Source organism: Nanorana parkeri, unplaced genomic scaffold (assembly GCF_000935625.1).
Source record: "Nanorana parkeri isolate BGI_ZX_2015 unplaced genomic scaffold, ASM93562v1 scaffold466, whole genome shotgun sequence".
Taxonomy (NCBI): domain Eukaryota; kingdom Metazoa; phylum Chordata; class Amphibia; order Anura; family Dicroglossidae; genus Nanorana; species Nanorana parkeri.
This window is the reverse complement of record NW_017306734.1, coordinates 6,753-30,175: the sequence shown is the minus strand read 5'-3', so window position 1 is coordinate 30,175 and position 23,423 is coordinate 6,753. Positions and strand designations below refer to the sequence as shown.

General features: G+C 41.2%; 1 protein-coding gene across 2 annotated transcripts; it reads left to right on the top strand.

Moving 5' to 3' along the window:
• Positions 1-494: 494 nt before the first annotated feature.
• PTBP1 (polypyrimidine tract binding protein 1) lies at positions 495-21,751 on the top strand. Of its 2 annotated transcripts, none has more exons than XM_018560578.1 (15): positions 495-593; positions 7,898-7,928; positions 10,154-10,223; positions 12,702-12,874; positions 12,974-13,120; positions 13,718-13,888; positions 14,131-14,241; positions 14,324-14,495; positions 15,188-15,256; positions 16,531-16,658; positions 17,847-17,880; positions 18,612-18,704; positions 19,907-20,123; positions 21,443-21,520; positions 21,605-21,751. In XM_018560578.1, exons 1-15 carry the CDS (start codon positions 586-588, stop codon positions 21,735-21,737), a joined length of 1,635 nt encoding a protein of 544 aa, XP_018416080.1. In that variant the 5' UTR covers positions 495-585; the 3' UTR covers positions 21,738-21,751. The 2 variants fall into 2 exon arrangements, with proteins under 2 accessions (XP_018416080.1, XP_018416081.1); XM_018560579.1 differs by having other exon boundaries at positions 15,185-15,256; positions 18,612-18,702; positions 19,905-20,123.
• Positions 21,752-23,423: the final 1,672 nt, after the last annotated feature.

Below are 23,423 nucleotides of genomic sequence, written 5' to 3'. Positions count from 1 at the left end.
GTATTTGCAGTCACAAGAATCTGCTGCTCGACCTAATTAGACTGTGGCCATTTTAAAACACATTACTCAGGTATAGTCCAATGTTGCCATCAAGAAATGGCACACAGCCATTTTCTTGAATGCATGCATGTAGACAGGAAGTGGACACAAAGAAGCTGCAGTACTACAGCAGTACCTACAAGTAACATGATGAAAAAGAAGTTATTTTTATTTGAATGGCAGATGTTTATGATACACAAAACTACACATCACTGTGCTAGGAGTTACAGCTCCCTAATGAAATCTAGAACACAAAAACTTTCCCCATCCCACGCCACACAGCCCTGTGTGCCACTAACTGACGTGGGCGTGTCTCCGCGCGGTGACGCACTTTTCTCCTTAGCTTGGCGGGAATAGTAGAAGGGGGAACTAAGCTCCTAAAACCCGCCTCTCGATCGAGATAGACCGTTTCGAGAGCCAATTGGCGTTCGGCCCCCTGCGTCACCAGTCCAGTCGCCATTTTGAGAGTGTATATGAGGCGGTCGTATTGACTTCCTCGGTTATTGCGGCGCCTCCTCTCAGAGCCGGGTGGTTGTTGTGTGTGCCATGGAAGGGTGAGTGCCTGGGCTTTTGGGGCAGAACGGTTATGTGAGTTTGGAGGATTAATTAGCGAGCGGCGGCCGCTACTGTACACGCGGCTGTGGAGCGTGTTAGCGCCTTGTTACGTGAGGGGGTTACATCGTGGGGGTCCATGTTGGGGGCCTCTGGGAGGGGCACGGGTGAAAGTGACCTGGCACCGGGCTGTGAAGCGCTTAAGTGGGTCCACATTTTAGTATGGCGGCGAGCCCAGAAAGAGTTTAAGTTTAGGGAAGAGTTTGCTGTGCGCTTCTCAAAGGACGAGGCTGATGTGGCAGGGAGCGCCCCCTCCCCCCGTGTTTTTCATCCTTTCCCCGTTCGGCCGGTTATGTTGCGGGGTCCATCGAGCTCGTAGGCTGAGCACAAGTTGGCCCCCACCCCACCCAGGTAGTGAGCGCACTCCGAGATGAAGAGCAGTCCTCCAGGAAGTGGCGACCGCCTGGTTTCCATCTTGATTTGCATACGTGGTGTGCTGTGTGCCTGGTTACCTGAGGGTCTGGCTGAGCTGGAGGAGGGGGTGGGGGGCACTCCTCCGGAATACTTTCCTGCTGCTTAACTCATTAACTTAGAGATCAGCCCGTTCTGAAACGTGTAACCCTGTAGCGTGCCGGAGCCGCACTGGGCAAAGTTCAGCCTCGGATCTACGCTTCCGCTCTATTGTCTGTACACACACGCTGCTCCTGATCACTCTACGGGGCATGTCCCCACCCTGGACTACTTCAACCACAAGTACATTAATACGACTTTAATGTGCTGCTCGTCATTCTTGATGATTCAGGCCATTATTTGTAAAAGGCCATAAAGTCGTGTGTGTTCTGTACAATGTGAATCCTTAGGCTTTATACGTCTCATAAATGAAAGGCATGACCCTCTGAAAATCTGTAGGCAACCCTGGGCAAGGCTGAAGATGCCCCAGCAAGTGCCTAGTTGAGAAAGGCTGGACTGAAGTATCTGGCTTTACCCCAACACTAAGTTTGACTATATATCCAGCATTACCCTTTAAAGTTACCAAAATGATTTCCATGTAAGTGTGTAGAGATCGAAAACGAGCAGTAGGACAAAGACCAGGATATATATATATATTTCCCCTTCGTCTTACAGAACAGCTTACGAGATAGGCTCCGCCCCTTTTAGTAGTTGTATGTGTAATATATATATATATATTTTCTCCAATATGTGTATGCCTGTATATATGTACACACGTTGGCAGTGCTTTTGTCTTCATTTCCCTTTAGAGTTCCACTAGGGTGGGGAGGGAAGTTGTGCAATCTGTAGGCTTGGCCTGCAGAGTAGACACATTGTCATCTGAAGGCAGCAAGACAGTAGTCCCACTTTTTTTTAAATCTTTTGCTACGTGAGGCTGAATCCTGCTTATAGCTTGTTTAAATTCACTTACTATTGACTCCCTACCGCTGTCTGTTCCATGCATCCACTACGCTTTAATGTTACTGGTCAACTTTCTTCCTGCCAGTTTGAGGTCATATTCTTGATCTCGGCTTTGTAAAAAATGCTTCTCTCCTGAGCATTTCTCCTAATGTAAATGTTTGAAAGGATGTAAACCTTAAAGGGTTATTAAAACCTGTTTTTTTTTTTGCATATATCTACTGCTGTAAAGCAGTAGATATATGCATAAACCTAAAGAAAAAAAAAAAAGAACCCACTTTTAAAAAGGGTTTAAAATTACATGGGGCTTCCCCGTGCGCTCCTGTCTGAAAATCTTAATCTCGGGCGGCCGCAAAGGATCTTGGTACGGGCGCATGCGTAGTTCAGATTTTTGGCCAGGAGGCGAATAGAGACACAATGTAAGTCTATGGACAGATTGCACCCGCATGCAGGCACCGTAGGACAGGAAGTGCTAGCAAGCACAGAGGTCAATGCTGGATTAGAGACCAGCCGCATCGCTGGAGAGAAGGCTAAAAAGGACAGGAAAGATTGGATTAAGAGATCATTTAAGGTAAGTGCTTACATTAACATTGGGGGGAGGTAAATACCTTTTTTTTTTTTTTTATCCTTTAATGTCACTTTAAATCTATTTTTCAGTAGGTTTGGCATTGTGCTTCAATGTATGCAGTTGATTAGGCCAATCATTAGGAACCTGTTGCAGTTTATCTGGCGATCCTACAGCACTTCCTGTTGGCTGACAACCATAAGCTACTTCCTTTTAATTAGCAGCAATGTTGTCAGCCTCCCTTTTGTGAACATGCATTTGGCCCTTGGGCTGCCCATGTCACCCCATTCTCTCCAGGTTGTTCATATTAAGGCCCCGCTTTTTTAATGCCTGGATAACTAGCAAGTTTTCAGAACAATATTTTTAGTGCTAGCTGTCACTGTCTTTCAGTTTGGAGGGTTGTTACTTTTTGTTGCCCACAGTCCCCGTGTTAGGCTAGGTTCACACCTGCACTACATAACACCAAGGACGCGCGTCCTGGGGATCGCGTGGTCCTGCACAATTCAGGCAGCAATTGCCACGTGGCTCCATTGATGTCACCGGGGTGACATCCATGTTGCAATCGGAGAAAAAGGGGTACTTGTACCCTTTTTGCGATTACATGGCGCATGGCTTTTTTTTTTAGCCGCGATTGTTTGGAATGCACGAGCGGGAATTGTGATGGGGAAACCGCGTGATTGGGGTGCCATTAGAAAATGGCACCCACAGCGCGATCAGTTTACACCTTGGCAACTCCTGACCATGTGGAATCGTGCAAGATTGCCGCGCGGTGAGGTGTTGCCTAGGTGTGAACCTAGCCATGAGTAGCCACGGCTCCAAGCTCGCTCCCTTGATTTAGTTTCACAACACTGCCTTTCCTTCTGGAGGGTGGCTACTTTTATTCCCCAAGGTCACTGTGTTGGAAAGGTAGCCACCACTCCAAGCTCACCCCTATGATGGACTGCAATCTCATGCTTAATTTGTCCTGAGATTATAGTACATCACAGGGGTGAGCTTGGAGTGGTGGTTACTTTCCAAAAAACACATGGACCATGGGGAACAAAAGTAGCCACCCTCCAGAAGGAAGGATAGTAGTACAAATTTAGAGATTTGATGATCTACAGCTGAGTGATGCACAAATAAGATACATTTTTGTTAATAGTTGGAGTACTTGCATTTTTAGGATTTCACTCCTGAGTTTACTGTCATTTTTAACTCAAAAGTAGTGCGTATGATGTGGTAGTAGATGGCAGTGTTGGCACAGATTTTCAAAACTAGTGCATGTCTATCTAGGTTTCCCTTTTTTTTGTCCCGTATGTGATATGGCATTGTATGCCTTCAGTATGGCTTGTATATTTGTGCTGACTAGTACATACCTAGAGCGCTACTATAGAAAATCTCACTTTGGCCAGTAATTGCTTTTAGTCCTGGGCAGAACACAATCTGCATGGTGATTGCATGTTCTCCCTCTGGTTTCCTCAGTACACCGGCTTCCTTCCACATTCCAAAGACATGCTCCTAAGTTAATTGGTCCTGGTATGGTGAGTGCACCCAAGATGGCTGCCTCCCCTTTCTGCCCCAATGCTAATCTGAGAGTATTGAGCGCTTGGAGAAATGCGCTGTAGTTTAATTTTCCATTTTAGACAAAAAGTGGTCTTTTGTTAATGGAAAATTGGATCGTTTTCTAAAACTTCATGAGTTGCTGCATGGATACAGCTAAGACCCACTGTAGAGTAAACTGACTTATCTTGGTTAGGTCAGCCAAGAATTTTGTGTGGAATGTTTCAAATGGTGGCAGTGATTGTTCTTGGGCTTCTTGTTCCAATACCCTATAAATGGAGGGATTGCTCCCAAAATAGAGATTTTTGTTGTATAACCTGTTTTTAAAGTGGTTCTCCAACCAAGAGTTCTTGTTTTTGGTTTAAGTTAGTTGTGCTTTGGTATTGCTGGTTCCTGGTGATTTGCAGATATATGCAGAATGCCTACCGGACATGGGAACAAGTTTCTGTTTACAATAGAGGTTTGCTCTTATTGTCGTCTCCTGTAGACTCCATTCTTGACATATCTGGCTAAATGTTGGATCTGAGCAAAGACTACATTTTTGTACCCTGGGTTCTTTTTGGCTTGCAGCAGAATGCCCTGTCTTCTCTGCTTCATGGCTCAGAACTGAATTCATCTGCTTATGTTGCCCTGAGATGTACTTTATTTTCTATTGGATAAGTGCACATATCCTCTTCAGGCCTGTTTCCTTCTGACTCCATTTCATATATAATTAACCTGAAATGCAGCTTTTCATCAATCTGTTACCTGCCTAGTGATGTATGGTTACATTCCAGGTGCATCTATGGCCTGAATGTGCTGCTTGCTTTAATGGAAAGCCTGTCAGTCTGTAAATGGGCTTTTCCAATTGACCATTTTTGCCACATGTGCACTGTGGAATAAAGAGCAGTACTGAGAAGTTGTGATTTGCTGTGTGGTAAATGAGTTGCATTCTAGCAAAGTTGTTACAAAAAGCTGGGCAACACTTGTTATCCTTAAGTGTTTAAGAAACTGAACTAAAAAGCTTCAGATTGTACCTTTTGTGTAAATGAGTAGTTCACTGCTACATTGGTCTGTAGGGTGAAGATTTTATTCTAGACAGACTGCATGCATGGTCTGCAAAAAAAGTGCTCACTCATATCCTGTTTAAAACTTGTATGCAGATTTGGTTTTGCAATACCTCCTGAATCCTTGACTTGTCTGGCAAACCAGGCCTTTGCCTATAATGGTTTGTGACTGAAAACATTCTAGTGACCTACAGGTGCCTGTTAACTGATGGACCAAACTGCCTAAAGTAGAGCTGCAGCTAACGATTATTTTCAAAATCGATTAGTTAGCCGATTATTAAGTTCGATTAATCGGTTAATCGGATAAACAATAAAATACATTTTTAAAAATGGCTCCATTGATGGACTACTAGTTTGTATTGAAATTGCACTCCATCACAGGCTTGGAGTGGTGGAAGTAAAAAAGAAAAAAAATAGTGTGGTGTGCAATATAGTGAAAAGGAAAGTGTAAAATTATACAGCAATGAATGCAGAATGGCACCGACTATAGAGGACTACAAATCCCAGCAATAGTACATTATACAGCACAATGCAGAATATCACCAGCTATAGAGGACTACAACAAATCCCAGCAATAGTACATTATAGCTGGCGGTATTCTGCATTGCGCTGTATAATGTACTGTTGCTGGGTTTTGTAGTCCTCTATAGCTGGCGGTATTCCGCATTGCGCTGTATAATATATTATTGCTGGGATTTGTAGTCCTATACAGCGCTATACAGCGCAGTGCAGACTATCACCAGCTATATAGGAATACAACAATTACCAGCAATACATTATATAATGTATTGCTGGGATTTTTTTATTCCTCTATAGCTGATGGTACATTGCTCTGTATAATATACAGCACAATGTACCATCAGCTATAGAGGAATACAAATCCCAGCAATACATTATAGAGCACCATGTGTGGAAAAGTGCAGGCTTAGCTGAGCAGTCTTCCAGCAACTTGCTTCTGAGATTGGACCTGTCTATTGGTGGCTGTCATCCCCCCACACCTGCTCCTCCTTACTACATCTCCCCGCGTCCCTGTGCCGATCGTGGATGTGGGCGGGCAGTGAGTGTAAGGCGGGGAGGAGGTGCGGTGTGAAGAGTGTGGATGCGGGCGGTTATGGCAGTGACGAGCGTGAGGTGATGAGGAGGTGCAGCGCACAGCGTGTGGAGCCGGGAACAGGGCCAACTGATCGGAAGCCGATTAATCGATTATTGAAAAAGTTGACAACTTTTTCAATCGATTATGTCGATTAGTTGTTGCAGCCCTAGCCTAAAGCTCACACCGCACCTTATTTTATGATTGTACTAGAGCTGCAGCTAACGATTATTTTCAAAATCGATTAGTTAGCCGATTATTAAGTTCGATTAATCGGTTAGTCGGATAAACAATAAAATACATTTTTAAAAATGGCTCCAGTGATGGGACTAGTTTGTATTGATATTGTAGTCCATCACAGGAGCAAGCTTGGAGCGGTGGAAGTAAAAAAGAAAAAAAAAGGTGTGGTTGCCACTATATGTGGCAATATAGTGAAATGAAAAGTGTAAAATTATACAGCAATGAATGCAGAATGGCACCGGCTATAGAGGACTACAAATCCCAGCAAAAGTACAATATACAGTGCAATGCAGAATATCACCAGCTATAGAGGAGCATAACAAATCCTTATAGCTGGTGGTATTCTGCATTGCGCTGTATAATGTACTATTGCTGGGTTTTGTATTCCTCTATAGCTAGTGGTATTCGGCATTGCACCACTGTATAATGTATTATTGCTGGGATTTGTAGTGCTCCTCTATAGCTGGTGGAATTCTGCATGGCGCTGCATAATGTATTGCTGGGATTTGTAGTCCTCTATACAGCGCAGTGCAGAATACCACCAGCTATAGAGTACAACAAATCCCAACAATAGTATATTATACATATAGTGTACAATGTATTGCTGGTATTTGTATTCCTATGTATAATGTACAGTACAATGTACCATCAGCTATAGAGGAATACAAATCCCAGCAATACATTATAGAGCACCATGTGTGGAAAAGTGCAGGATTACCTGAGCAGTCTTCCAGCAACTTGTTTCTGAGATCGGGCCGGTCTATCTGCCGCTGTCATCCCCCCACACCTGCTCAATACATCTCCCCGCGTCCCTGTGCCGATCGTGGATGTGGGAGGTGAGGCGGGAAGGAGGTGCGGCATGGATGCGGGTCTGGCAGCGGTGAGCGTGAGTTGGGGAGGAGGTGTGGCGCGCAGCGTGTGGAGCCGTGAACAGTGCCAACTAAGCGGAAGTCGATTAATCGATTACTGAAAAAGTTGATAACTTTTTTTATAATCGATTATGTCGATTCCATCTGGCTGCCATTGACTATTTCTTGCACAGACTTGTTGAGTTGGGGCTTGTTCTCACTACAAATTTCATAAAACTGACATGTGCTGAAATGTGTTGTGACGATGCATTGCAGTGCTTGCAGCTTTTTAAAACGTTCTGTGATGTGTTACAGGAAGATTAAATGTTCTGCACAGAAATGCAAGATTTATTTATTTTTCTCCACACAAACACCATATAGGGCATAGAGTAAATTGCGTTGTTCTTGCATTGGGATTGCTTTGCCCAACAGTGGTGTCAATGAGCCCTCATGGTCAGTTCTCCAAAAAAATTTAAGTGCGACATATACATGGACAAACTATTTATTACAGTATTCGCTTTTAGTATGACCTTAATCTAACCAGGTTTTACTTTTTTTTTTTTTCTTCTAGAATTGTTCAAGATATAACAGTTGGTACAAAGGTAAAGACATTTTTTTTCTTAAATTTAAACTAACAAAATGTGCTATTTATGTTGGTGACATGACTGCTGGGATAGTTGCCCTCTTTGCTATACCAGTATTCACTTTTTACTCTTTGCTGTGTTTCAAGAGTGTAGCATACATTCTGCTTTCTCATATGACTTCAATTAAAAAGCTGCCTTGGCTTTGTGATCAAAGACCAACCATCCTTGCACATTTTTACAGACCTATCACTGTGTATGCTTTACTGCTATTTAAGGTGGCAGAATTAAGGCACTCGAAGTGTTGAGAACCCCTCCCACTCATGTGTGCACGAGGAAAACCTTATATAACAGAATTGTGACTATAAATTGGTCTTTTAAAATCAGGTCAAAAAAAAATTCTGCTGCAGATGGATTATTGCATTTCTGAAGTGCATGCTTTGAGCCATGGCTGCATTGTGGTGCTACCACTACATTCCATAGAACATTTTCGAAGGTTTGGGCTTTGATTAGATTAGGAATGCTAGTTTTAGTGCAGTAATACAAGACGAGGCACATTAGACTTTTGCATGAATTTCAAACTTCAGCTACATCATGGAACATTCTGTACTATTTTCAGTGACTGCTTTTACTAATGATCTATTTCCTGCATGTTGCAGTAACTGTAGGTAAAACTTTCATACACTTTTTCATTTGTAATTTACAATGCTGTCAATGTACTACTTTATTCGGTTGTAATGTGCCCTTCTTTCACTGCTAGTTAAACTTTTTCACTGCCTATAAATGAAACTTTGTGTTGGGGTAGATTTCACCATTTTCTTTCCTTCTGTTTGAGACTTATCATTGAAATGGTGACTACACACTTAGGTAATGTCTGGGAGCGGCTGCATTACTGCAGTCCTTTTCAAGCTCTGGAATGCATATTTAACTGACTGCCCCACCCTGCATTTATCACAGGTTTATTTTTCTAGGTGTTACCATAGCAGTCTTTTTGTGCTGGCTTTGTGGGGAGGGGTGATGGGGCAGAGTCTGCTTTGCCCCAGGCTGTCCTGCTAAATTCTCAACGTGTAGCACACACCAGCAGAGGTGGTGTTTGGAGTGTTGGTATTTCTCTAAATTACCTTAATGGAAACCCCCCCCCCCTCTTTTTACCAGTTGAGCAGTAAGGTGAAATTGCCACAGCCCCTCATCTAGTGTCAGATGCCTCTTTATTCTGGCTTCACATTTTTCCTTTGATTTTTCACTGTTCAGTTTCTGTTTAGGATTTTTCTCCTAAAAGCAAAAAGGCAAACTTGCGTTAATGTGCTTTCACATGAAGTGGTCTGGGGGTTTTGTATTAGGCATGTAGTAAAATTCTTTCAAGACATGTACTGATGTATGGTTGTGATCCCTGTAACTTTTGTATGATTTTGAATAAATAGGCAGCCTGCAGTGACATCTGATATTCTCCAATTATCAAGAGCCTCTTATAATTTTAAATAGAGCTGCAGCTAACGATTATTTTCAAAATCGATTAGTTAGCCGATTATTGAGTTTTTTAAAAGTTCTAATCTTCCCTTTAATAATTTAGCTGTTTGAAGCAACTTGTTACATGTCAATGTGATACTAGCCTTGTTACCAGAGCCAGTCATGATGGATGACCATGGTACATTTCCTATGCTTTGTACAGTGTGTAAAGGCAAACCTGTTTTGTTGGGGAAAGGGTTCTAACCCATGTCTGGTTTTTATAGCAGTCTGTGTCCCATGCTGGGAATATTCAAACTGTCTAAGGGGGTTGTGTGTCACTTTGTGAAGACTAACTTTTTTAACTTTTAATTCTGGGCCTCAGGGACAGAATGTGCAGGGAAGTCTTTCCAATGGGACTGTTTTTAATCCTTCCCTGCTAAAACTGAAATTTCCATACCTAAAATTGTTTGTGTTCTGTATTTGTAGCAGACTGGAATTAGAGTTTGCTAATATGCCTAGTGTTGTTGTAATACCTTCCTAAAGGTACATACAGCTTGGCGCTTCAAAACAGCCCTTAGAGTGCCCCTTTTGCTCCTATTTTTCCTGATGTCTTTAATTATACAAACTATGCATTCCTATAGGTATTGCAATTGGCTGTTTGAACAAAACTTTTTGCATTGGAACAGCTCAAAATGCAATTGTAGCCAAGTGCAGATTGTATGGAATTGTTTAACTCCTGTTTTTTCAGTGCTCTAATACATGAAACTTCTGCAATCTTAAGCTCCTATTTTCTTTTCCAGCGGGGATCTGACGAACTTTTCTCTTGCGTTACTAACGGACCCTTTATCATGAGCAACTCTGCTTCTGCAGGTAAAGGCTACTTTTCTGTGGTGTGTTTTTTTTTCTGGGTTTAACTTCAAATGCTGAAATCTTGAGTCTGTATTTAAGTTTAGTTTTGTTAACAGTTAGTAGCGGGACAGTCTAGTCAATAAGGAATATATGGTCAGTCACTGTTATGATTAGACTTGTGCAAATGCTAGTGCCAGTATTAGGACCATGTTGGATCAACCCGAGTCTTTGGAAGCTACTTTTCAGACATGTTGTGGAGCCAGCAACAGCAGTACTTTGGATTTCTAGCACAGAAGACAGATGCTCATTTTCATCCAGCAGTTTCAAATGGCCACTTGATCCAGGTGTTTTTTTCTTTTTGAAAGATTAGCAAAATCTACCTTTTGTTCAAAAAGGGTAATTATCCAAAATTGAATGACCCAGTGCCACAAAAAAAAAGCCAGTCCTTACCAATTAACTTGACTTATTTTAGTCTTCACTGTTTTAATGGAGTGTTGAAACTTGTGTTTTGGTAAATTCAGAAAGATTGCTGGCTTTACATATTGAGGATTTCCCAGACATTCACAGATATCTTGTGGATTGTTTTTATGGCTCGAATATAGCATTAGTGCAATTGGATGTTTAGATTTGCTCCAAAACACACTTAACATCTCCCATGGTCTATGCAGATAAAGAATTGTATACTACTCTAGATTACCATCGCAATTCTTGTCATTCTCTCATCTTGATGCACACAATGTGCACTAATTGTTGGGCACTAATTTGACTGCCAAGTTTCTACATTCCTAGTGGATAAAGACATTGCTGCATTTTCATAATAATTCCAAGCATCAGAGCATCAGTTTCATAGTATTAATGACCCTGTGAGGAAACAAAACTAGTTGCCTACTCTGGAAAAAAAACAAAACGGCATTACACTTAACATTGCTCTGTAGCAGAACTCCTGGCACTGATCCTATTCCACACTTGGGATGTATGTGTCCCATGCTGGATGCTGTGGTTCCTCCCACTAACCCCAGACCAGTGACTAGGCTGTCAACAAAAGGAGCCACAGCATCCAAGGGGAAAAACCCTTTGTGACTAGTGGAGTCAAATAGGATTGGTGTCAGGAGCTCTACAACAGTAAAGTTCCAGAAAGTGGTTGCTGAACTGTCTAGTATAAAGCATTTTTCATCACAGGGTAGTGTTGTTCTTTTTTTTTTTTTTAATCTGGTTACGTTGTGTTCCTTACATATGGTAGACTCCGCTTAATGCTATTCCATTGAAGTAGTCTTCTGGTACAAGGTGCTTGTTGCCCAGTTGTGATCAGCTGATTGCACCCATTTGTATAAAAAACTGTCCTATATCTGCAATCGCAGAAAGCTGTTGCTATGGTGATCTGGCATATCCTACCCCTACAGCAGAAACTAAGGGCATGGTGAGTAGGAAAGGTTTTGCTGGGCTGCCCCACAATTGTTTACCATCACCAAAGCCTCATGTAGGCAGCAATATAAGACAGTAGGGTCAAATCACACCAGGATAGGGATACCAATTTTCCAAAGTTTCCTGCAGAGACCAGTAGGATTTTACAATTACATGACTAAAATTAAGATGCTTATCCTTATTAAAGCTTTAATTGATCCTATCTTTTTCATTTTTTTTAATAAGCTTGGGTATTAACTGCCTGAAATTCTGTCAAGTGTATGCTATCTTCAGTCACTGACCGTGGCACCCCCCACTTTCTCCCAGGAGGATTTCATGGGCACAATAGTAAATTTGATTGCTATTCTCTAATGGCAGATGCCACTAGAATGCTTTATTGCTTTCCTTTGCAAAATCTTATCTGATCTGCTTTTGGCATTAGCATCCTCCAAGATGGGTGCAGAGTCTCAAGGCCTTAACAGACTATCCTGCATGTAAGGAGTCGCAGGCTTCTGCCATAACACCCAAATTTAGTCTGTCTTGGCTCTTATTGACATGGTATGTGCAACCTTAACTGCCTACCATCCGCCCGTTCTGTATAGGCAGGCGGACAGTAGTCTATATACAGCGGATCACTACATATGCAAGGGGGTGGCGAGCAGGACACCGTAAAAAAAAATTGAAACGGCTATTGCATACAAGCTGCAGGCCGCTGTCGGATTACCCGAACAGATCGTGGCAGCCTATTGGCTGCCAGCTGTTCGTTTGTAGATTTCCCAACTGACTCCTTCAATCAGCTCAAGGGACGCCAGCTGAAAGGGTGCCAACAGCGGGGCCCTGAAGAGCCAGCCACAATTTGCATAATGTATGGCCAGCTTTAGTGCTCGACTGCAGAACTGGCAATGATGGGGTTCTGCATGTCCAAGGGGCAGCACTTTTGTCAGTTTTGGCTGTAAGGTCCCTCTTTTCCATTGAGGGACACAGATCCACCCATCTGTCCAATGTTACTCTTGGCCTAATTCAATTATTGTACTATTGACATTTAAGTTGTTAAATATTTTTGCATTTGAAACTGAATGTATCACTATTTTCTTTCAGCAAATGGAAATGACAGCAAGAAATTTAAGGGAGACAACAGATCTGCAAGTGTTGGCTCTAGAGTGATTCATGTTCGTCAGCTTCCAGGAGATGTTACTGAAGCTGAAGTTATATCTCTTGGCCTTCCATTTGGGAAAGTGACCAACCTCTTGATGCTAAAGGGCAAGAACCAGGTATGTTTTTTAAATTGCTCTTTTCGGTTGAACTACACACTTTGGCAACTTTCCTTGCTGTGGGATATGTGCTTATTCATGGTTTGTTTTTGCCTTTAGGCCTTTCTAGAGATGAGTACAGAGGAGGCTGCAAACACCATGGTCAATTACTTTGCTTCAGTTACACCTGTGCTCAGAAGCCAGCCAATCTATATCCAGTATTCAAATCACAAGGAATTGAAGACGGATAACTCTCCTAATCAAGCTGTGAGTGTTTTGAGAAAACTGGAAGTTTCGTTCAGAAAGTGACATTTTTGTATACACTGCCTTATTTGATCTGGGCCTTTATAAGAACTGCCTCTCCCCAAAATGCTTGGTTTGCTTTTGTAGGCTTGGGACTATTTTGTACGTGCTGGGTTGAATCAGCAGGGAGACTAATGCTGATAACCTTGTTTGGAAAATGCAGTTTTCAATTTATAGTTTTAGACTGTAGTAAGTGTTAACACTTAAGGCTATATTCTTTTGTAATTTTATCTCCCAACCTGATTGTATGAAAACATGCAGATTGTTCAATCATGGCTGCCTTATAAAGCTCCTTGGTACCCTTTTATCAATTTAACTTCTGACTTAAACCTACATGTTCTCCTGTAACAGATATTGTGTGTGAGATTTTGAATATTGTACCAGCTTTGTAGGCTCTTGGCACAGGCACAAATTGGTGCCAAAGTAAATCTAGTGTAATTGTAGGAGTAAGAGGTCTGGTAAGCTGGCATTTAAAACTTTAAAGGAAATGATTTTAACTTTCGTAGCTTTAACAGATGTCTGCATGAATTTTAACCTGTATTTTAATCTGCTTTCATTTAGCGAGCACAAGCGGCTCTGCTGGCTGTCAATTCTGTCCAGTCTGGAAATGTTGCGCTGTCAGCCACTGCTGCTGCTGTGGACGCTGGCATGGCTATATCTGGACAGAGCCCAGTCCTCAGAATAATTGTGGAAAACCTTTTCTACCCAGTTACTCTTGATGTCTTACAGCAGGTAATGTGTTTGGGGGTTTGTAAGGAAAATCCGCTTGTAGAACTTTTCCCACTCGGTGTTATTTTTGGCTTAGTTTTATGCCCAAATGAAAAAATGTGCTGTACTTTTAGCTTGTTCAAATGTTTTCTAATCATCCCAAATTAGTGAAAGTGGATGACTAGAAGCTTACTGAATTTTGTTAGATGGATTGAACTGTAGCCAGCAAGATGCTTTAAACACCTATAACTTTTTTGTACTCTTAGATTTTTTCTAAATTTGGGACAGTGCTGAAAATTATTACATTTACGAAGAACAATCAGTTTCAGGCGCTTCTGCAGTATTCGGATCCCATGTGTGCACAGCATGCTAAACTGGTGAGTAAAAGGGTTTTCTTTAACAACTTTTTTTTTTTCATAAATTATCAGCAGGTCTCAAATGTCTATCCTTTCTCTTCAGGCTCTTGACGGACAGAATATTTATAATGCTTGCTGTACACTTCGTATTGACTTCTCCAAGCTCACCAGCCTCAACGTGAAGTACAATAATGACAAAAGTCGGGATTACACTCGGCCAGACCTTCCTTCTGGAGATGGACAGCCCTCTTTGGAGCAAAGCATTGCTGCCTTTGGTGAGAAGCTTATCATAACCAAACTTGAAATGTAACACTGGCTTGCCCTTATTGGTTACACTCTGTGTAATCTTGCTAATGTGCAAAAACTGAACAATACTACCCTCCTTTTAGCCTGGCTGCTGGGAAAACCAAAGCGTATCTGAGATCTATTTTATTTTTTTATTTTTTTTAACTGTTAAGAGAAATATGCCATTATTAATTTTTGCCATAGTTTTCTTTATTGTTACAGGAGGTCATGTACTATTGTCCACTACATGCTCACCGTGCAGAGCCAGACTGCAGCCAGGACAGATCTAGACAGTATTGTCAGGATCTACCCTGCTGCCTGACAGCTCTTTAGAGGCACAGCCAGCTATGTCCACCCCCTCCCCCGGCTGGAGGAATGGGGCGAGATCCCTGCACGGAGATTATCTGCAACTGAGCGATCGGCAGTACGTGATCACTCAGCTGTCTATCACCAGTGCTGATGTGTGACGGCTTCAGTGTGGCACATCGGCTCCAAGTATGGGATTCTCTAATATAAATTCTAGTATACAATCACTCAACATTGTGAGGGTAGCAAGCATTTATTAAAGTTATGCTGCACCTTGATATGTTCTAATCATGCTGGATGTAGTGAACCTATAAATATGCCTAGAATCCTTCGTTCTTTCTAATCTATAGTGACTTTTTCCCTTTTCTTCCAGGAGCTCCAGGATTGATATCAGCTAATCCTTATGCAAGTGCTGGTTTTCCACCAGCTTTTGCTATTCAACAAGGTACAGTAGTTTTTATTTTGGTATGGCTACTCCCTTTGAGGTGAGTGGTTTACACTCTGCCTCATAGAGCTGACGTTGAAACTGTCACAAGTCTGCTCTATTGGGCAGTGAGTGAACACAGTTGCTCACTCATTTTCCGATAGTCTTCCTGCAGAGTTGTCAGTCACCACTCCCCGCAGGAATTCCACCCTCTCTGATCCTCCAGCTCTGAGTGGAGAAACTAAGGGGGTGGACTCAGCTGGCTCTGCCTCTAGATGGGCAGAGCCCGCTGTTGTCAGCCAGCTGGCTGGATCTGAACAGTATTTGTCGGGATCTGTCCCGGCTGTGGCGCTCAGTAAATAGCTTGCTAAATACTGGGCTTAAGGGTCATGTCTTCCCATGACCCTGAAGAGAACTATGGGATAAAAAGGTTACCCCATAGTTCTTTTACAGTGGAACATTCATTTTTGGAAGGGGAATAAAGTCTTCAAGCCATTAGTTCCCTTAAGCAATTTCAACCTTCTTTGTTGGAGGAATCTGCTTATAGTATTTTGTGTACTTTGTGACTTGGGTAAATTTGAATAGTTACATAGTATTTGAGGTTGAATAAAGACATTAGTCCATCAAGTCCAACCTATTAGGATCTCATTCTAGGAGTACCTCTACCCCTGTATATTACGGTCCCTTAAGAAATCGTCCAAAAGTTTCTTGAACAATTCCACATTATTTGCTGAAATCACCGCCTGTGGCAGTGAGTTCCAGACCCTAACTGATCTTACTGTGAAGAACCCCCTTCGCCCCTTGTGCTGGAATTTTTTTTCCATCAATTTTAGGTGATGGCCTCTAGTTTTTGTAACGGAGTTAATTTTAAACAGTTTATCGCTAATGTTGCTACCACCATTAAACATTTTGTACATGGAAATCATATCCCCCCTTAATCTCCTCACCTCTAATGTGAACATGTTTAAATTTAGTAGCCTTGTCTCGTAGCTCTGGTCCTCCATTCCCTCCCGAGTGTATACTGAGGAGAAAAAAGCGTTCAGCGCCTCGGCCCTCTCCTTGTCGTTTGTGACTAGCTTCCCGCTTCCATCCTTTATTGGGCCTATCTGCTCCTTTCTCACCTTTTTACTGTTAATATATTGGTAAAATGTTTTGGGGTTCTTTTTACTACAATTTGGTGTGGGTAACTAAAGCTTTCCCTGATCGGTCTATAAATTCAAGAATTTAAATCCCAGGTATGCCCACCTAGTGTTAATGTGCTTCCATGATGTTTGAATTGATTTGTTTTCTTCTAGGTGTCCATGGAGCACTTACACCTCTCTCACTCCCGTCTGCTGCAGCTGCTGCCGCCAGTAGACTTGGCTTTCCAGGGTTGGCCATGCCTGGAAACGCTGTCCTGCTGGTTAGCAACCTTAACCCAGAGGTTAGTGGCATTCTTTGGTTTCTAAAGATAATGGTTGCCACTGGAATACTTATGACCTCAGTCTTAATTGGTGTCAGCCAGTTTATAACATCAAGCTCTGTTTTTAATGCAATTTGACATGTGCAAAACTTCTACTGTACAATTGAGTTGGATCTGAAAGAGTTAAATGTGCTGTGTACACTGTTCAGTTTGTCAGGCTTTTGTGTAATCTGAAGATGTATCCTGCAATGCTAGATATATGAACATTACTTTTTCTGCTCAAATCTGTTTTTAAAGTGGAAGGTTGGCCCTGACTTCCCCCTTTGGGACTGAACTAACAATACTCCTTCTGCTAATGAACTAGTTGCAGAGCTCTTTATACATGTGTAGACAATATCCTAGAACCCATGTTTTAATGCTCTAGTCCGAATGGCTAAATGACGTACAGATGTTTACCTCCGTTTTGAAGGTGTAGAACATACCTTATTGAAGGCTATTTTGTGATATTACGGCCCTAAAATGAAAATGCCTACAATGTACAGTGACGAAATGCCTCTCTGCATAGGATTTGTGCTCTAGAGTACTGCCGTTTATTATACACATCGTTGTAGGGTTAGAAGAAATTCAATTTTTTGACCCATAGCAGTTAAGTTTTAGACAGTTACAAAGGATTTTACCATCTTGCAAATATAAAATTTTATTAAATGACCAACTACTTTAGCTACTTTTGGATATTGTCTCATATGACCCTTTTTTTTTTTGTTTCATTTCATTGTATTTCCCATCAGATTAAACCTTAGCTGTCTTAAACATTTAATCTAGAATACTTAATTCTTATGTACCTGTTTCTTTATATATTTACTGACCTGTTTTTGCTACTTTTTTTTTTCTTTTCCTCCCATCCCTTCTTTTTTTGTTTTTACCTTGATCCGGAATTTCTTTGCCAACTGACTGCACGGCATCTTCTGCTTCCTGTTGTGCTTTGTGAAACAAAACATACTATCCCTTCCAAAAAAATCCCAAACACCCTGCTGTCCGGATCCAACCTATCCTTCAAATATTAACCACCTTGAATATCATCCGTCAACTGCTCCTACCACTCCTCCGGTGACACATTCCTCGTGGACCATTTCTGCAAGCTGTGCTCTCCCCTCGGCTCCTTTTCTCTACCCCTGTCCCTCCGCTGCCTTGCTCTGCTGTTCTCTAAAGAGAGTTACACCCCAATGCCTCTTTATTCTTTTCGGTATGTTTCGCACTTTATTACTATTTTTTTTCATTTTATTTTTTATGGGGAGGGTTCTGCATGCGTTTTCTTGATGTGTTTGGGTGGGTGACTGAAAAGTGCAGTTGTACTTTTGCTTTTACTTCCAGTATGGCAAGATCTGTGTGTGGTGTAGCAGCTACAAATCTCAAGCCTTTTTGTACCACTGCACTTAATTCTAACATATAATTATGGAGCAGTGGCATGCAGAGTTGGGTGATGGCTTTTGTTGTTTTTCTTATCAGGTCTTCCTATATTCATGCACTGTGGGAGGGGAATTTCTTTAAACAGACTTGACGATTGTGACAATCCCTAGTACGTTGATATTAAACAGGTGGTGTCAAAGATAATTTGCTTAGTCATAAGGGAGAAGTCAGACAAGCTTTTCCTTGCAGAGATTCACATTTCTTGCACTCTGTACTGATTTGTGAATCAGCTCAGTGTAGAGGTCACTGGGAAAAGACCTCTGCCTGTATTGCACATGTTGCATTCTTCTGAATACTTTCCCTTCAATACTACTACTCGACCACAAGGAAAATAAACTAGTCTGACAGTGCAGTTAACATTTAGGCTGCTCATTTAGTTTACGCTAACGTTCTAACTTGGCATGCCATTAGCATACTACTTTGCGTTGTGTTCATTACAACTGTGCATTTAGTATTTTATGCATGGATATTTTACCTTTTTGATCTATGCTTTTTTTTTTTTTCAAGGTGTGTATGGTGATGTGCACAGAGTGAAAATTCTCTTTAACAAGAAAGAGAATGCACTGGTTCAGATGGCAGATGGGAACCAAGCTCAACTCGGTAAGATCTACTGACCTCTGCTGGAAATATGATGTATAGTTTGAGTTTGTAGAAACACATTATATTGCTTGCCTTGCCTTTTGGCCAATCCTTGCAGGAACCAAGCAGGAATGGTCCAACTGCAGTTACTAAAAATGAAACTGGTAAATGCCTTTACGTTTACCTTTTTAAAGCAGACCTTTACCCCCTTTTGCTAAAAATCAGATCTGCATGCTGTTGGGAAATCATGCATTCATTAGTCAAGTTTATTCTTTTTTCTACTTTGTCCACTTGGGCACAAATGATGTAATCACGCCAAAGCATTGCATCCTGAAGGTTACATTAGCAGAGAATGCCTGGGAAATGTGTAATCTGAGGAGGCATTTTCTTCCCCTATAATGTGCATGGTCAGATGTGCCAGAGTACCAGGAATTAAAGGGAGATGGATTAATCTGCCCTTAGTTAAAATGGCCACTGTGAGAATGGGAGGAAAGAAAAAAGGTCTGCAAAGAATAAAGCCAGCAATTATCTTAGTGACATTAAACCCTCAGATTTTTTTAAACATAAAATAGTGTAATGTGTGCCTTACTGTAATCCATGGTTGTTTCCCTTCTCTTTGCTGCTCTTCCTTTTTAAATCCGTATCTCTTATGCTGGGCAGAACTTCTTCTGTTTTGCAGCAGACTGCCTTGTCTCTGAAATGGATACATGGTGTCTGTGTGCAGCTTCACAACCTGAGCCAGCACTACAGGAAGAGGCACTCAGCTGCAAAGGGAAGTTCTCCCCCAGCATGAGAAGAGATACAGATTTAGGAAGAATTACAGAAAGGAAGAGCATCAAAGAAGGGAAACAACCATGGATTACAGTAAGGCACACATTACAGTATTGGTTTATGTTAAACAAATCTTGAGGGTTTAATGTCACTTTAAGGTATGTGTAGATCACCATTAACCATTTCTAAAGGTGCCTTTGTTTAAAGATTAGTAAATTCCCTCTTTATTGGGCCATTAAGTTTATGCCTTGGCTAGAAAGGGTTTCCTGTTTGCTTATGTATCACATTACTCTTTAGTATGCTGCAGATTGATCCTCCCCTGCACTTTCTGGTAGTCTGTTTGAATCTTCAGTTTGAAGAAACTGAATAGTACAACTGTCAATTCCTAAATTGAAAATTGTCTTATGTTTGTAAATTCTTATGTTTACTTTTTTTTTTTTTTTTTTTTAATGCGATCAGTCATTTAAATGGACAAAGGCTTAATGGGAAACCACTTCGCATCACTATGTCTAAGCACCATACTGTCCAGTTACCAAGAGAGGGTCAGGAAGATCAGGGATTAACAAAAGATTTCACAAACTCTCCGCTCCACCGCTTCAAGAAGCCAGGCTCCAAGAACTTTCAAAATATCTTCCCTCCATCTGCCACCCTCCACCTTTCCAATATACCGTAAGTTTCTAGTCATAGTGTACTGTTCCGCTTAGATTAGAGTTTTGCAGCAGACCAGTTGGTTATAACTACATCCCATGGGTTTGTGGCATACTTGACTGTGTGCGCGCCTGTCATAACCATAGAGGGATGAGAAGGCAACATTGTCTCCATCTCATGCTTGGGTTCCTGAAGAAGGTGGATCTCTCAAAAGCTTGTCGGGAAAATAAAATTAAAGGAAATTGTGTACAGTACCAGATAACTTTTCACATGTGTACAAATATAACTACAACTGGTTATGAATATGTTCATGGTGTAAGATAGGATACTTTTCCTCATGTAATGAGCGAATAGGAAATATTTCCAGTTGGATAATTGTGCTCCACCTGGCACGTCTGTATCACGCTGTAGTGTCTAGCTGCAGTTATAACAACCTAAAGAAACCAGAGTATCAGGTTAGGGAAGTGCAGCCCATAATGTCCTAGATTTCCATTTTAAACCTGTTTGTAGTAGTTTTAGTTCACACTTTCCCAGCACGTCACTTAACTTTTTGTACCACTATCGTGAATTAGTGATTTGGGACCTTATGCTAGTTCACATATAGAAAAACTAGTAAAATATTTAAATGGATTAACCAGCAGAACAGCTCAGGATTGGCAGACTGGCCAGATTTTTCTTGCTCTGCTACAGGTTTCCCAAATATTTTTACCAGGTCACTGTTGACGGTGATTTTTCATAACAGTGGCACAGTGAATTTTTGCCATGTTCAGTATGAAAAAGTGATAATCTGTAAAACTATGGGTGATTTTGCATATGGGTGTGGTTTTAACTAATGTTCTGCAAATGTACTGGGAAATAGATCATGGCTGCTGCTGTTATGCAGCACAATGTGTAGATTTTTTATAGACTGCCCCCAAACATTTGTAGAAATGCTAGCGAGCTGTGTTTTGTTTTTTCTCTTGCAGCACTATTGATAACTAAGCAGTCGGTGCAGAGAATTAACAGATGTGATTGGCAGAAAGGAGGAATTGCTATTTTTTTTGCAATCTTCCATCTGGTATTTATCCTGGCTAATAAAGTAGACTGAACCTGCTGCTCCTGATCTCTGCAGTATGGTAGCATCACCTGAAGTATTATTGTGGGTGTACCTATTGGGTAAAGAGCTCACGGTTTCAAATGATCAAGAAATGGTTTGCTACAATGCACTAGACTATAAACTGAGCTTCATGTTGCTTATAGATGCCTTGTGCTACCAAATTTAGTCCAGTGGAAATTTTATTTAGAGTTTATTATGTTTACTTCAGAATGCTCTGAGTAAGTAAAATCTTTAACTTTTAAAGGCCCGCCGTAAGTGAAGAGGATATAAAGCAGCTTTTCGCACACAATGGATGCACCGTGAAAGGCTTCAAGTTCTTCCAGTAAGTGTGATATTCTTTATATATGAATGCTGAAAGTTTCATTTGGTGCATTGTTAAAGCCCTGTTATCTTTTTTCCTCTTTAGGAAAGATCGGAAAATGGCTCTTATTCAAATGGCTTCTGTTGAGGAGGCCATAGAATCTCTCATTGAACTTCACAACCATGACATGGGAGAGAGTCATCACCTGAGAGTTTCCTTCTCAAAGTCAACAATCTGATTCGGAGGGTGAAGAAAAGTAAAGGACTGTCAGCCTTTGTCTCAAGGGCTCACTTCCATCATTCCAGATATAAGCCACTTTACATGCAGTGCTCAAGTGTCCTTGCATCCCAGATTTTTAATTTTTTATGAAATATTTTCAAGGCTTTCATTGTTAGTGATTATATTAAGGGTGTTGATTGTGTATTTTTCAAATACCCTTAACTGAACTCTCTACTTAATACTGAGTTTGCGGCAGTTTTTGTTCTTGGGACCAAATTTTGCATACTGGCCCTTGCTATGTAGTTTTTTTTTTCTCAAACCCTGGATTTAAAGGGCCAGCTGTGTAAATCTAGCTGGATGACTAGATTTATGTATTGACTGCAGTATGTCTTGCACATGTGACCAATGGGAACCATTTATATCAGCTGAACACACTGCAGATGCTGATTTGTGTTCCAAACCTGTCACATGTGCTGACCAGCTTATTGCTCTGTGCCTTACAATCTGAACTTTGATGTCATTTGCCCACTGTCAGGTATTTGGATGTGTTTATCCAAAGCTGACGAACAAGTATTGTCTGGACTGTAAAACACAGCATTCACTCATTCCCATACTAACCTACTGACCAAATATTTCTTGGACAATGGCACCTTAACATTGGCTAATTCAGTGTGTATTTTTAGTTTTTGCTCTTGGCCTGGTAAAGAACAGGTGTTGGAGAGGTAGCAAGAAAGAAACTTGCTTATCCTTGTTTAATTACACAGTTGTGTAAATTTTGATTTCAGTGTATTTGCGTACCATACATGCCTTAATGTTCACTACTATAAAAGCATGCTGTCCATGCTTCAAACTTTTGCTTCAAAATATCAAGGACCAAATGAAACTTGCATGTTCTTGTATACAGTCTTAATACTTTTCTTGCCCTCTGTTATGCCTTATTTGATGCTTTACCGGCATTAAACAAAACTTGCAGTTCGTAGCACTTGACCTTTGTGTCAAAGCCCAACTGATGCACAAAGGGGGTCATCTATAAAATCTATGCCTTCTAAATTTTGGCTTAGTTTCAGTTACGTGTCACCACCTCTGCACAATTTAGCTGCAAGTTTTTAAAGTGCCTGTGCTTCATACACACCATTTGTTGGGATGCAAATTGCTTCTGTAAGATCTCTATACTGGCTTTAAGAATCATTTGAGACAACTCAAGTGGACATTGGCTGTGAAACTTGTGACAATCGCATAAAAACAATTTTTTTTTTCTCGATTTGGAATTTCTGGATTCCTTATTTTCAGACTGGTTACAGCACACGTGTTGTAATTCTTAGTGTACTGTCTCTAGTGCCTTCATTGTACCACTCAGGTGCCTGGTTTTGTATTGCTTTTGCTATTAAACCACTGCATATTACTTTGTCCTTTTTACAGTCTCAGAACATCTGTTCTGTAATGCTATGTGATAAGGCACAGAACATATTTTCAGTTGCTGTGGGTAAAAGAATTGTGTGATGAAGCAAAATTTGAATTTGTTAGAATACTCAAGCTTGGGTTGTAAAAAGGCTTTGCATTGATGGCCGATTCTGCTCATCAAAATAGTTCTTTGACAAACAAAGCTGACAAGCCCCCCAACAATTGAGCTTTAAGATCAACAGATGTGCAATTTAGACATTTGTTTGGCAGATTAAGCATTTTGCTGCTGGTGTCATACATGAAA

Bases quoted from the DNA above. Each gene is read 5' to 3' on its own strand.
- PTBP1 (XM_018560579.1), top strand. The intron at 15,257-16,530 runs GTACAGTAGTTT...GTTTTCTTCTAG, and splicing joins AGCTTTTGCTATTCAACAAG to GTGTCCATGGAGCACTTACA. The intron at 16,659-17,846 runs GTTAGTGGCATT...TGTTCTCTAAAG, and splicing joins TTAGCAACCTTAACCCAGAG to AGAGTTACACCCCAATGCCT.